At 47.4% G+C, this 14,631-nt stretch overlaps 1 protein-coding gene across 10 annotated transcripts in view; it reads left to right on the plus strand.

Moving 5' to 3' along the window:
• Nucleotides 1–14,631, plus strand: part of FGR (FGR proto-oncogene, Src family tyrosine kinase) — a 324,122-nt gene that overhangs the window by 247,293 nt on the left and 62,198 nt on the right. For all 10 annotated transcript variants that reach the window (XM_078681925.1, XM_078681920.1, XM_078681926.1 and 7 more), the window contains one exon: nt 9,303–9,405. In XM_078681925.1, coding sequence (XP_078538051.1) covers nt 9,303–9,405 — 103 coding nt within the window. The remainder of the gene's footprint in view (nt 1–9,302; nt 9,406–14,631) is intronic.

The raw sequence follows: 14,631 nt of genomic DNA on the forward strand, positions 1-14,631 counted from the left end.
TCTACGTTGAAGACCTGATCAAATCCCAGCTGAATCCTAAAGGTCTGTCCAAATTATTTTCTGTTGAAAGGGCACACCGAGTTCCTGGTGGAACACCGAAACCAGGAGCCACTCCGAGACCTGTGCTGGCCAGATTATTCAATTTTAGGGACAGGGACGCCATCCTTCAGGCGGCAAGGGTCTCCCCGCCCGTGAAAATTCAGAACTCCACTTTGGCCTTCTTTCCGGACTACACGGCGGAGGTAGCTAGGCGCAGGAAGTCATTCACGGATGTGAAGAAAGCGCTGCGAGACAAAGGCCTGCAGTACTCAATGCTCTTCCCTGCCAAGCTGCGAATTGTGGCCGAAGGGAAAACGTGGTTTTTTGACACGCCGGAGGTGGCTAGAGAATGGCTTGATGGATGGAGGCAGGTGGGCCGGCCTCACCGCCCGCACAGGGACCGAAGGCACCAGCACAGCGGAGAACCAGCGGATCGCCCGTCGAGGAGCCCCGCGAACGAAGAGGGCGCAGCGGCACTGGATTCGGATCTTGAAAGAGACCCCTTTGACTCTGGACAACCTGTAATGGGCTGAGTTGACTGGGCTGCCAGAGGGACAGTATATTGTAGACCTTGGGAACTTGATGCTGATGGAGCTGAGTAGGGCGGGCATCGGCCGGTGCCTGTAGGGGTCTCACCAACCCCACGAGCAAGTAAGGTGTACAGGGATGGGATTATGCACTCTGCCAAGTTGGGGATGCGGGCGGGTTCAAGTCCGTGGTGCAGGGAAGCAGGGAGGGGGTGGGGGGGGGTTGGTTGTATTGTTATGGTTATTGTTCTTAGTCATCACCTCTTCAATGTGGCACAAGGTCCTACTACAGGCTATACACTCATGGTACCCTAGCACACGTCATTGTATATGTGTTCCACTCCGACTCCACATGTCAGTAGCACTGATCATAATCCCGTATGGCCCAGATAGCTAGTGACACACCCGCGGACTGTGGCCCACCGATGACAATGGTGTCGCCCTTAAAACTACTCACATGGAATGTTAGAGGTCTGGGGGACAAGATTAAGCGAGGATTGGTTCTCCAAACCATCAAACGCCACGGACCTGACTTGGTGATGTTGCAAGAGACGCACCTGGCTGGGTCTACATGCAAAGCACTCGACCGACGGGGTTATGCCATGGAGGTACATGCAGAGTTCACCACGGGATCCAGGGGCACCGGGATACTCCTTAAGAAGAACTCCTCCTTTATGGTGGAAAGCCGCAAAAGGGATGATCAGGGTCGATTTGCGGCGATATTTGGCCAATGGGAAGGGAGACCCCTCAACATAGTGTCCGTATACATCCCACCAGCACTACACTCTACGGCCCTGCCGGCGCTGGGTCAATTTCTACTTGACCTCCCAGAAGGTGACATGATCATTGGGGGGGACTTCAATGCCATAACTGACCCGCAGTTGGACACCTTTCCCATACGAGAACGCCCGAGAGGGACAGCCACGCTTCCTGGTTTTCTGACGGCGCTAGGCCTTACTGATGTTTGGCGTCAATTGAACCCCACGGCCACTCAGTACACGCACTACTCAGCTACACACAACAGCCTCTCACGTATTGATTACCTTTTCTTTTTAGGGATGGGGCTGGGATTGGTGGACAAATTAGAGATCCTGCCTAGAGGTGTATCTGATCACTCCCCAATGTCCCTCCACATTACGACTAAAGAGAAGAGGCGCGCCAGGATCTATCCGATCTACCCCAATTACTTACAAATCCCTGGTGTTAGGAAAAAGCTTAAATTGGCCACATCACACTATTTTACAGAAAATATGGGCACAGTTTCCTCACCCTCGGTACTTTGGGAGGCGTACAAAACAGTCTTGCGCGGCGCAGCGATAGCGGCCATCACAGGGCATAAACGAGACTCCAGACGTGACCTCGCACAATTAGAATTGGCACTACAGGCCGCAAACGCAGCACACGTGGCCGATCCCACCCCTGCCACTGCACATGCGCTACACCTCAGTCAACAACAGCACTTGTCTCATCTTACAACAGTTACCAAGGGACACTTGGCGAACACAGCTCACAGGATATATGACCTGGGCGATAAAGCCGGGAAGATGCTGGCGTGGTTAGATAAAAAGAGTGGCTGTAACAAAGGTATTCAGAGGCTATACACACAGGATGGCCAGCTGCAGACACACCCTGAGCAGATAGTTCGCACCCTGGCACGACATTATCAAGAAATATACACACCGGTTCGGGAGGTCACGGAACGGGAGGCATTAGCGTCACTTAATAACATAGCGGTCCCCGAGCTTTCGCAGGACGCACAACGGGAAATGGACACTGACTTAACCGAAGATGAAATCCAATTGGCAATACAGTCGTTACGATCCGGGAAGGCGCTGGGTCCTAACGGGATACCCGTGGAATGGTACAAAGCGTCGGCTCCCCTGTTGAGCAAACCCCTGCTAGATATGTATGTAGAAAGTTTAGACAAGGCTGAACTCCCTCTGGACCAACGCATAGCCACGATAGTAGCCATTCCTAAGCCTGACAGGCCGCAGACGGCCTGCTCCTCGTACCGTCCTATCTCCTTGCTCAACGTGGAAGCGAAGATCCTAGCGAAACTCCTGGCTAGTCGCCTGATTAAGCATCTACAGACCCTAATACACCCCGATCAATCAGGTTTCATGCCGCACAGAAGTACGGCACTGAATTTGCGGAGAGTCCATGGAGTCCTGGCGCGAGCACATCTCCTCTCGGACCAGGCAGTCATATTGTCTCTAGACGCCAAAATGGCCTTCGATCTGGTGGAATGGGAGTATCTCTTTGCGGTCCTTGCTCGTATGGGCTTCGGCCCGAAATTTATAGCATGGATACGGCTACTTTATAGGTCACCCATGGCACAGGTGGTGGCGAATGGCCACATTTCGCAGACCTTCCCCCTGGGGCGAGGGACCCGGCAGGGGTGCCCACTGTCCCCCTTACTCTTTGCGCTGGTGCTGGAGCCACTAGCTATTCTGCTCAGAACAACGTCACTGTTTCGGGGCATCACCTGGGAGGACGGGTGGGAGGATAAGGTATCCTTATATGCAGATGACATGCTGATCTACATGACCAATCCCGATGAGGGTATTCCTGCCCTGTTGGCTCTGTGCGATGAGCACGGGAAAGCGTCCGGCTACACCCTAAATTGGTCCAAATCCATAATATTCGTCCTTAAGGGCCAGGAGCCGTTACTGCGGAATGACTGCCCCCTGCAATTGGCGACCGGCTCATTTAAATACCTAGGTATTTTCATCACCACTAATGCGGCGGACTTCTACACTGCGAACCTGGTGCCACCTCTGACACGTTTACGTGCGGACGTTAAATATTGGGCTACCCTTCCGCTGACCCTCCTTGGGCGGGCAGCGTTATTTAAAATGATGGCTCTCCCTAGGTTTCTCTATGTGTTGGAGAACACCCCGCACGTAGTGGCTCCACGTTACTTCCAACAGGTTGCTGCGCAGGTATCTGCTCTGTTGTGGGGCAACGGCCCAGCCCGTATAGCACATGCCAAACTCGTTCAAAGCTGGTACAACGGAGGGATCGCACTTCCCAACCTTCAACTGTATTATTGGGCATCCCAACTTAAGGTAATTAATTGCTGGATCCATGTCCCGCGGGAAGACCCCGCTTATAAGGCGGACTGGTCGCAGTTGGGGACGGACGGCATGCTATCAGTGTTGTACAACCACTCACAAGTTCGTACATTGCTTGGCCCAACGTTGCATACGGCTACCTTATGGCATGCAGCGCAGGCTCGACTGGGATGGAAGGGGAAGATCACTAGAATGACGCCGTTGTGGGACGCGAAGTCATTGGGGAACTTGAGGTCCAGTAAGGGCTTCGCACGCTGGGATCAAATTGGGATTTCGGTGGTGGGGGGCCTCTGGGATCAGGGCTCAGTAATTGCATTCTCGCAGCTACAGCAGCAGTATGATATGGGCCCCACAGAAACCTTCCGGTATGTGCAAATTCGTCACGCTCTACTACAAGCCATTCCACCTGACACCACACTCCCGGAATCGTCGCCACTGGAAGACAGGTTGTTGACGGAATTTATGGAACAAAAGGCGACCTCTCTTACATACAAGAAATTGGTTAACAACCTGACAATCCCCACGCAGAAACTTAGAGAGAGGTGGGTTGGGGATGTAGGAGACATGGATGACACTGAATGGAATGAGGCGCTGGCATCACCGAGGGAGGTGGGCATCTCGGCTAGGTTCAGGTTAGTCCAGCTCAAGATCCTACACCGCACCTATTACACCAGGACACTTTTACACAGGATACAGAGGGCGCCGCACCCCTTCTGTCTGAGAGGCTGTGGGGAGGAGGGTACTTTACTCCACACACTCTGGGATTGCCCGTTGATCCAGGAAGTCTGGAGACAAATTATGCGCACAGTATCCCAAGTCCTTGGGGTATCACTTCTCCCTGAACCCCGTAAATGCCTATTGAACATTTGGGACCCTACTGACCTGAACAGGTATGGACAGTTGTGGGTCACGTTGGCTGTGACAGTAGCCAAAAGAGACATTGCACAGAAATGGGGTGCCCCAGAAGTGCCTACGGTGCATGGCTGGATTAGAAATATGGACCTTCTAATGGTGAAAGAGAGGGCGGTGTATGTGCTGCGGGCCTGTCCCCGTAAATGGAATAAAGTATGGTTGCCTTGGAATAAATACAGGGGGAACCGTGTGCACCCTTGCCGGAGGACGACGATTTGGAGTCAGACGAAGAAGAAGATTAGGAGGGAGGACCTAGTAAGTGGAACTCTGAGTTGTGGTGGGATGGAGTGGGACCACGAGGTAACATTTGAACAAATATACGGACTGTGTGCAGTAGATGAAGAATTGTCTATGTGTAGATACAAAGTTCTATTGTGATGATGACATCAGTTAGGTTTTATTAGTTGTGATTTTTGTTCTCTTAGTTGAACTTGCTAATCATTAATTGCTCTATCCTAAGTGGGCAAATTGCGAATTGAAACGGGGAGTGGAATGTTGCCAAGTAAGAATGTATGCAACTAGATAGCATTTATTTCCCTCTCGTCTATACTTGTATAATTGTCACAAACGTCGGAACATGCTGAGACTTATCCGCATCTCCGATTAATCTTAGTAGTGATAAGAAAATGCTGATCAATGATGTTGATGTAAATGTCTTTTTTGCCTTCTTGACAATAAAGTTTAAAAAAAAAAAAAAATAATAATGGAGCGCTGGAATGTGGCGGGGGTAAAATAAAAATTACATAAAATGATTAAATATGTCCATTTTATATTTTTACAGGAAGCTTGGGCTAGGGATGATTTTCATATCCACGGTTATTTTCCTATTCAAACACTAGCTATACCCTTGGTAAATGGGAGTGCCAAAGGAGGATTGGTAATACTTATTTCAAATGTATTGCCTATTATGGTTAAGAAAACCTTGACCAAATCCCCTTATTTCCAGTTGGCGTATATAATAATTGACCAAAGATATGAGGTCATTTGAATCAATTTCTATAACCATATTTTTAATGATACACGTAGTCGGGTTGTTACTGAGTTAGGAAAGCACATCGATGTCTTCTCGAATGAGTTGGACTCAAACAATTTTAATATCTGAGAGGGAGACTTTAATACGATCAAATGCCAGAATAAAAGTAGTCCAGCCTGTAGCCACTTCGATTGTTTCATGTATGACCAATCCATTCCTTACACAATCTTTATGGGGAACTGCTAAATGAGAATTGATCAGGAACTGGGAGAAATTGGCTCTGTGTTGCCCACTTTTTTCGTAACCGGCACCTGATGATCTCGGCGAAAGATCTAAAGTTAAGTAAAAGTCATAAAATAGAAAGTACTACGTTTAGCAACCATGCCATGTTAGCCCTGACCCTAAATAGTTTTTACAACACAACAGAGGCTTTGGGACAAGTGCTGTCTGTTCAAACCTCAGGAAAAAAATTGGGTAATTTTAAAATTGGCTGGTATGAAGCAACCCTAAAAACTTGAAACCTTTATCCTGAAGAAATGAGACTGGGGGGGGGGGGGGCGAATCATGATAAGCTGGTGGAAGCTTTTTGTAATATCATAAAAGCTATTTATATTAACTTACATAGGCCGGCCAAAAATGTAGGGAAGATGAGAATTTACCCAAAGTGGTTTAATTCCACTGTTCAAGAGCAAATCAGGCCCTAAGAAAGACCCCACAAGAAATGGCAACAAATAGGGAAAAAATTAGCACATTAGGTACAAACTATAGGATGGTGCAGATGTAAGAAAGAAAGAACTTCAGGAGCAGGCCCGGTCCAATTTAGACCAGGCGACAGAAACCAGTGATAATATCTTATCTTGGAAAATTGTAAATTCACCCTTTCTTAAAGAGAGCTTTTCACCTACTCTTGAGGTCTCCATTTTGCCAGACACCAGCATTGCCCATTTTTTAGCTGTTTTTAACCCGGATAGTGCTGCTATTATTGTGCCATTGGATACCTAAAGTATAATTAACGTTGAGCCTTTGGAGTTAATTATCATGGAGAAAGATAGTGCAGCCCTAAAGAATAGTGCTGAAAGTAAAGCCCCAGGGCCTGAACGGATTCTAGTGGGTGCCTTCAAGCCATACCCTTCCTTATGGGTTCCGATCTTGACTCAAATTTTTAATGCAGCTGTAAATAGCCATTTCCCAAAAATCTGGAGTGAAAGTTTCCCCATCTTTAAAAAAGGGAACAGAGGCGATGCTAGGTGCAGCCTATATGGATCCTAGATTCTTCAGTGAAAACTAAGTGTGGGTGGCAAACTTCACTCCGCCAGCGGAGTATTGCCAACTCTGAACTCTGTTTGGAATGCGGAGTTCAGAAAAAACTCAGATTCTGTGGTGTGGCGGAGTTTGCCCCTGCCACCCACCCCTAGGAAGGCTGCCGTGTCTTACCTGGTCCTGGATCTGGCATTCTCTGCCATAACCGGGCTGTCCTCCTCCTCCTGGCTTTGCCTCGTCGGTTCAAAACCCCTACGGTGTTCGTCTTGGGAGGACTGCGCATGCGCGTGCGTGTGAAGTCCTCCCAAAATGTACACCATAGGGGTTTTGCACCAACAAGGAGACAGCCGGGAGGAGGAGGACAGCTGGGCACGGCGGAGAACGCCAGATCCAGGTAAACCAAGCAGGTGGCAGTCTGGGGGTCAGTAACCCTCCAGGTCTGCTGCCTGCATGCAAGTTAGGGCATAGCAGAATTCCATGGAGTTTTTAGGCAACTCCGTGGAATTCCATTTATGTGGCACTCTGCCAACTCCGCCCACCCTTAGTGGAAACCATGGGCAGAGTGACCCTAGCAAGGCTGGAATCCTGGGCCCAGGAAAAATTATATTTTGACGGAGTCACAATATAGGTTTAGGCAAGAAATAGGCACAGTGGGAACAGGGAATAAATCTGCACCTCATCATTAGTAAATATACACTGGCAAGGAAGGGCCATATTTACCGGTGCTTTGCAGATTTGTCCTGCACCTTTGATCTTGTAGACATGGCGCCTCAAATGATATTTTATGTGCCCTTTCCCAGCTGTACACCTCTTTAACATCTTGTGCGCATTATGGCAAAAACAGGGAATGTACAAATAAATTTAGAATGACCTGGGGGATTAGGCAAGGATGGGTGCTTGCACCCCTATATATACATACGGTGGCTTGCTTCCTGCAGAACGTAAATGCCAATGCCCCCAGGGTGGGCACCAGAATCACTCCGATTTTGTTTTATGCAGATGATGTGGTGCTTTTATACAGGACGGCAAATGGCCCTCAGCGACTGGTAGGTTATTTTGTACTCTTTATGGAGAGTTAAGATTTAAAATTGAACTTCACTAAGACATACACCATGGTTTGTGGGAATAAGTTAAAACCGGGCAGTAGTCACTGGTTCCAAGCTAGCCTGGCTGATGAGGGGTGTTACCCCGAAACCGGTTCCAAGATGCTTGTTTCCAGTCCAGGGAAGCCCTGGCTTGGCAATTCGGGCTGGACTGTTCCCATGAGGAACAGGGTCAAGACTGATTTACACATGGCTGTGTCTGAACTGTGGTGGTAAAGTGAGCTAAAGAACAATGATGGATTCAACCCAGATCTGTGAGGGGGCGAGTGCCTGAAAAGTTTCAGCACTCTGTCCATCATCTCCTTGTGTTTGCTTTGCTTGCCCTAAGTTGGCAGGTTATGCCCAGACGTGGGTCCCTTGCTCACTTTGCCACTGGATTCAAGCTAGCCTGCCATATATGGGGTGTTACCCCGAAACCGGTCCAGGGAAGACCTGGCTTTACAATTCAGGCTGGACCATTAGGAACAAGGTCAAGACTGAATTGCATATGGCTGGGTCTAAACTGTGGTGGTGCAGTGAGCTAAAGAACGATGATGGATTCAACCCAGATCTGAGACTAGGGGTGAGTGTCTGAAAAGATTCAGATTCAAGAAGAGGATTTTCTGCATTTCCAGTAGCTCGACAATATCAAACCATGAGTTTGACCAAATTCCCTTTCTGGAGTTATGCTAAGGAAACGGACTATTCTGAATTTGGGGCTGTGTTTCATTCCCAAAAGGTTTCTATGACTGAACGCAGCTTCTTTGAAGTGAAGCAAGCATCAGAAAGCATATGTGATGTTCAGTTTATATAATGATCCTCAAGGCCTGTCGGATTTTGCTTTCTAGTCGCTGGCGTGCTAAGCATCAGTAGGGTGACGTCAAGTACTGCGCATGACTTAGCCTTCAATCAAATGAAGCGTATGTGGACTCTGGTACTAAAGTGCTGGTGGGAAAGTTGAGTGATAGTGAACTCTGACACAAGTGCCTGCGGTGTGGCAGTTGTGGACACGTAGATGTTATCAGTTGTTTTCAGTGTCTGTGAGTGTGATGGGATTACGTTTACTACATGGCTCCTTGTCAACAGGAACACTATATGCCATCCTGGAATGTCATTTGCCCCAAGGCATTCTGGAAGTTGCAGTCCTTATTTATTTAAAGAGAACCAAATTGGCTTAAAGTTCAAGAATGACTTGAAATGGCATCTGTGATGACACAGGAGTAATCGGGCTGCCTTCGCTGGGTTGTGAATTGGGCTCCTTCTTAGGTTTTATGTTTTCTTAGATGTGACTCAGGGAGTCATACTAGTGAAACATGCTTTGATAGGAAGGACTTGGTCTCAGAGATTTATGATAAATACCTCTTTGCTCTCCCTCCATTTCTATTACCACCGTAATAAACCTTCCCTCTTTCATTGCTCTCTCGTCCTTTTACAGCTGGTGGAGTAACTCTCTTCATAGCGTTGTACGACTACGAAGCCAGAACCGAAGACGACCTTAACATTTTGAAAGGAGAGAAATTCCACATAATTAATAACACGTGAGTCTCCGGTCGGGGTGATGCAATGGGCAATGGTAAGCATTAGACTACAGGGAAAGGCCTTGGGCAAGGGTCTGTGGGTCACAAGAAGACAATTTCAGGTCTCAGCTTGGCAACACACTTTGCATGTGACCAGTGGTGGCTGGCATCTAAGGGGAGGGGGTCGGGCGCATGCGCACAAATATAAATATTAAAAATAAAACACCTGAACCGACTTCCTCCACTCCAGACCTCTACTGAGGAACTGGATACTGCAGTGCGAGCACCAATCCTGGCGCTGCTCTCATGCTGTGAGGTCAGCGCCCTGATTGGAGGGAGCGGCCTTCCTCGGCGCTCCCCAGCACCCTGGAGGCCGGCACTTACTCTAACCCAGCTGTCGTTGAGGTTTCAAATTAACCATGTCTGGCTGGCCATCGCAAGACAGCGGGCCAAAGGGACATGTGCATTTTGAAAAGTGCACAAGCAGCCCATCCTCCTCCCTGCTGCTGTCATTCAGCAGCAGCCAGACCCCTTCCTGACGTTCGTATCATTTAATTTTTAATTCTTGGAGGTAGTTTAGGTGGGCAATACTCCAATACTTACAACGCCTACATTTACAACACATGCACTTACAACGCAGTTTTTACATCGCAGCATCCGCTACCAAGCATTCCATTACATCGCATGACACTACATCGCATTTTAAAAAACTACGTTTACAACGCATTTCATTACATCGCATACTACCTTTACAACGCATACCATTACATTGCATTTAAGGTAAGTATTGGATGGTATAGGGGTAAAAATTACTATTCTAACTCCAGGGAGTGCAACAGTAGGGAAAGTGTTGGGTAATGTAGGAGTTAAAAATTACTATTCTAACTCCAATGGTATGTGTTGTAATGGTATGCGTTGTAATGCCTGCGTTGTAGTGACATGCGATGTAGTGTCATGCGTAGTAATGGTATACGTTGTAATGCCTGCGTTGTAGTGTCATGCGTTGTAAAGGATGTTGCGATGTAATGCCTGCGTTGTAAGTGTAGTGCGATGTAATGGTTGAGTTGTAAAGGCTGTTTCCCTATCCTGTCCACATGCTGTTAACAATAACACCTAGTTTTGTAATGCTACGGAGGTATGTTACAATTTGGCATAATGGAGCTGTTCTGACAAACTCAGTTTCCCCACCCCATTTAGACATGAAGGAATCAGTGGGTTTTTGCCAGAAAAGCCTCCGATGGCTCACCATGTCCTATTTAGGATGGAGTGACCAACACTCATTTTCCCTACCCAAAACCACTGTGCAGGACATGGCTGTCTTGAGTAGGGAATTTCACAAGAGCACCCATGCACAGCTAAAACAAAAGGCTCCCTGGTGTTCTATTTATTGCTTTTGTGCTCTGCAAAAACTAACTCCTGATTTGGGATTTTGTTCTTGCAGAATAAAATAATTTGTTAAGTGTATACATCATATATGGCACTGGCTCAGCAAAGGATCACTGCTTGACATACAGCACCACAGCAGAAGTTGTACTGAAGGCCCAGAGATCGCCGCTTGATATACATGATCTCTAAATGTAGCAGGTGGTCCTCCTTTAGGGACGCGAATGCCATAGCCTCTTGTGATCTGGCAGACCGCCAGACTCTAAATATCCATCTAAGACTACATAATGTCAGAAAAGTAGAAAATACATCTTGAAACCTCTTTTAGGAAGGGTGTAATAGCTCAGAGAATAGATCTGACATGTGTGATCAGGTGCTGGGATATTTAGAAGTAACTGCCTCGAAGAACGATGACTCTTCCAATGATTGATACCACTGAAGCAGAAGGGGGTGACGACAACAACAAACAAGCATTTTCAATGCAATAGGTCTCGCAATTAATATATTTTAGGCTATTGTCATTGTAAATGTTTACCTTTTATTTATGTGTTTTTCAAAGCAATACATATATAAAAGGCATTGTCATTTCTAATGCTAATAGCTCAAACTTTCGCAAATGCAAGACAACATTAATGGTCCTAAACAATGTGGTGATCACCTCAGTAATGTGGAGATAAGGAGGCAATCACACTGCTGTGCTTGTTTTAATAGTGAAAAGCGGGGCTCATAAATGAAGGCTGGAGAAACCTCACGAGATTGAAACATTTACCTCACATTATGTACCACCTTATACTGTTGTATTTTTGCGAGTGAGGAAGTGTGCCATGTAACCGTTAACAGAAGTATACCTTTCGGAACAAATTGTTCCTTCTTAGTAAGAAGTATGCGTTTTTGGGTGGGTATTGTTGCATTCTAGTACCTGTAATGTGAAAAGCAACACTACAAGTACAAGGCTACTCACCCAGATTTCCAAGAGACAAAATGCCAGGCTTTGACTTTCTTTTCTTTGCTCTTTTCCTCCATACAATGGTATAGCTTGTTGCAACAGGACTGACACGTACACAAGATACCTTCTGAGGAAAAAGAGGTGTCAGTATGCTGTACCTTCATTGTCAGCACACTAAAGTGTTTTAAAACAGTTTGGACAGAAGGGATTGTTTCTGTGCCAGTGAATGTTTACCAGGTTAGCAGTGGCAGGTAGCGGTCATCACAGTACCAATGGTGACAGCAGCACAAGTTGAACAAGCTGTTCAGTGAGTCTGAGATGTCAGGAGTCTGAGATGTCAGGAAAGTGTGTGAACACGAGAATCTCCACTCTCTCCTTTGACACCACTGTGCCCCAGAGATAGAGGTTGTGATTCGTAAAGCAATTTCAACATAGAAGTTCAGCTTCTATATGCAAATGGCTTTATTTACGAGTGGAACTTAACGAAGTAAAAAATGTGTGAGCAAATCATTAAGATTACAAGATGGCTGTGTCACTAAGGATTCGCGGGGGGCATTGTTTTTAATACTGCAACTCAGCTGACAGCTGCAGGCGGCCTGTGCCCGCTGCAACGGTCACACTCAGTCTCTCCCTCGCCTCAGGAGTATTTGAATTCGCGGGGACGGGGCACATTGTTTTTAATACTGCAGCTGACAGCTACCGGCGGCCGGTGCAAGCACTCAGGCAGCACTGCCAGCACCTTGATTGCCCTGAGCAAACTATCCACCGTCCTTCCACAACAAACTCCGGCACTGCAGCAGGACGTGACATCGTCCCCGTGGCGTTAGAGACTGTACCACACAACTCTGTAGCCACCACAATGGCTGCCTGCACCGGTAAATGAGCGCTCGCTGCAGAAATAAATACATGCTGCAACAAGCGGTGGCAGAATACCAATTAAAACAAGAATATACTAGCAAAAGAGAAGATGCACTTAGTGGTGGACATCTGAAGATGAAACAAGGAAAAGAAACAGCTTTTGTTGCTTCTGTGAAATGGATCCAAAAATAAAGAAGAAGCGCGAGCGTGCCCACTGCAAGCCATGTGTTTCTTTTATCGCGCCCCTGTGTAGGCACGTTAATAGAAACCATGTGATGGCCTATTGGTGTCTATTACGCGCACCAAGCGTGTAATAGACACCAATAGGCCATGGGAGAAGCTATGCGCGTGCTCCGGGCCAATTGCGTGCAGTCTTTTACAATAAGACGCACGCAAAGGCCAATGGGGGAGCTGAAAAGGAAACGCACATGCACGAGCGTGTGCGATTCATAGGTCAGCTCACAATCCCCGTTTTTTACCTACTATAGCTCAAGCAACTTGCGTGAGCACTGCTACGCAGTGCACCACAGGTCGCGAGACCTAAAAACGAATAAAAAATAACAACTGCTACATTGCCGTATCTGTGCTCGTCTGCTCCTTACCAGCACAGGTTCCCAGAATCCCCTGCGGCCAATCCTGACGCTGCTCTCATGGTTGCCTGCCATCGATTTGAGCTCCCAGAGAGACTGGGAGCCTGTGCTTGCTGTCTCCAACCTGTCAACGCAGCTCGGGTTGGAGACCCCTTCAGTACGTATGTCGGTTTGGCCATCCTGAGATGGCCGGACAAACCCACATGCGCACTGGCAACAGTGCCCACTACTCTCCCTCTGCGACTGCCTCTGCGATGACTCAGCCCCCAAGACTTTCCAGGTAGATAAAAATAAGATAATTAACCTGGTTTATTATAATTTTATTTTCCAATTTTTACATCTGCTGGCGGGAGGGTGCGGGGGTGACGCTCCTCCCCCATAGCAGAGGAGCCACTTCTTGTAGAGTTGCAATCTTTTACACACAAACTGAGCCCTCTGCCCACTTGGGGTTATGGGAAACCATACACACGACTTGGTGTCATTAATTAAACTCTAGAAGATAAGATTTTGATTAAATCATCTTGTTGTAAAAGTGGGTGTAGGTTAGTTAGTGCCAGCTTATCATCGGTTACCTTCAGGCTTTTTAATTGCTTCTAATACAATATGAGCTGTACAGTACAGTATTTTTCACGACCCCCATTGATCTTTGGAGCATGGATGGGTCTGACATTTTTTATGATTCTTGAAGACACTGTGGGCTCCATCACAACTTATGCAATCACATTAGGATTCCTGCACCCATAAATTTTCAATCACATAGGTATTCGCAATAGCGAAATAGAGGCATACTGCCACAATCTACCTTTTCCCGGAGAAATGGGCAATTACCCATACTGCTCCCGTCTCCCCCAGCATTACACATTTTTCAGCCCATTTAGGAGAGGCATGTGCTGCGGCCAGAGCAGCTGACTCTGAGCGTGGGGCTCATGGTTCAATCCCCGGCGGCAGCTCAGCTCAGCACCCTGTGAGTCTGGGCAATAGCTCACTTAATCTCCCTGATGGCCCCTGCGCCTGTGATATGTTTGCACTTTACAAATATGGAATATTTATTATTTATTCATCCTCTGTAATTTCACCAGCTTTTATTTTCACCAACTTTTTTGCTGTTGAAATTTCTAATGTGGGGGGGGGGTGTAATGGGAGTGTGGAATTCCCACCTTCCATTTCATTCCAAAGTTCAGCCAGAAGTACAGTTCCTCTGGGAACTATAACTTCGCAAGACAATGATGAAGTCCTAAGAGGAGGCTTGTTCATCTGTATGTTTCTGTTGTACCACAAATGGACCAGCTAGCCTTCCAACCCACCGCTGGGACTAAGAGGTTATTGCGTCCACTACTCATCAGTGCGTGCCTCCTGTGAGAGACCCAAGCACCTGGATCAGCAAACTGAGGGACCCGGGCAGAAGAATCATGTCTCGGAGTAGAACAAGACACTCATGTAAGATGGTGGATCTGTGTGCTTGGCTGCAAG

Source organism: Lissotriton helveticus, chromosome 3_1 (genome assembly GCF_964261635.1).
Source record: "Lissotriton helveticus chromosome 3_1, aLisHel1.1, whole genome shotgun sequence".
NCBI classification, from domain to species: Eukaryota; Metazoa; Chordata; class Amphibia; order Caudata; family Salamandridae; genus Lissotriton; species Lissotriton helveticus.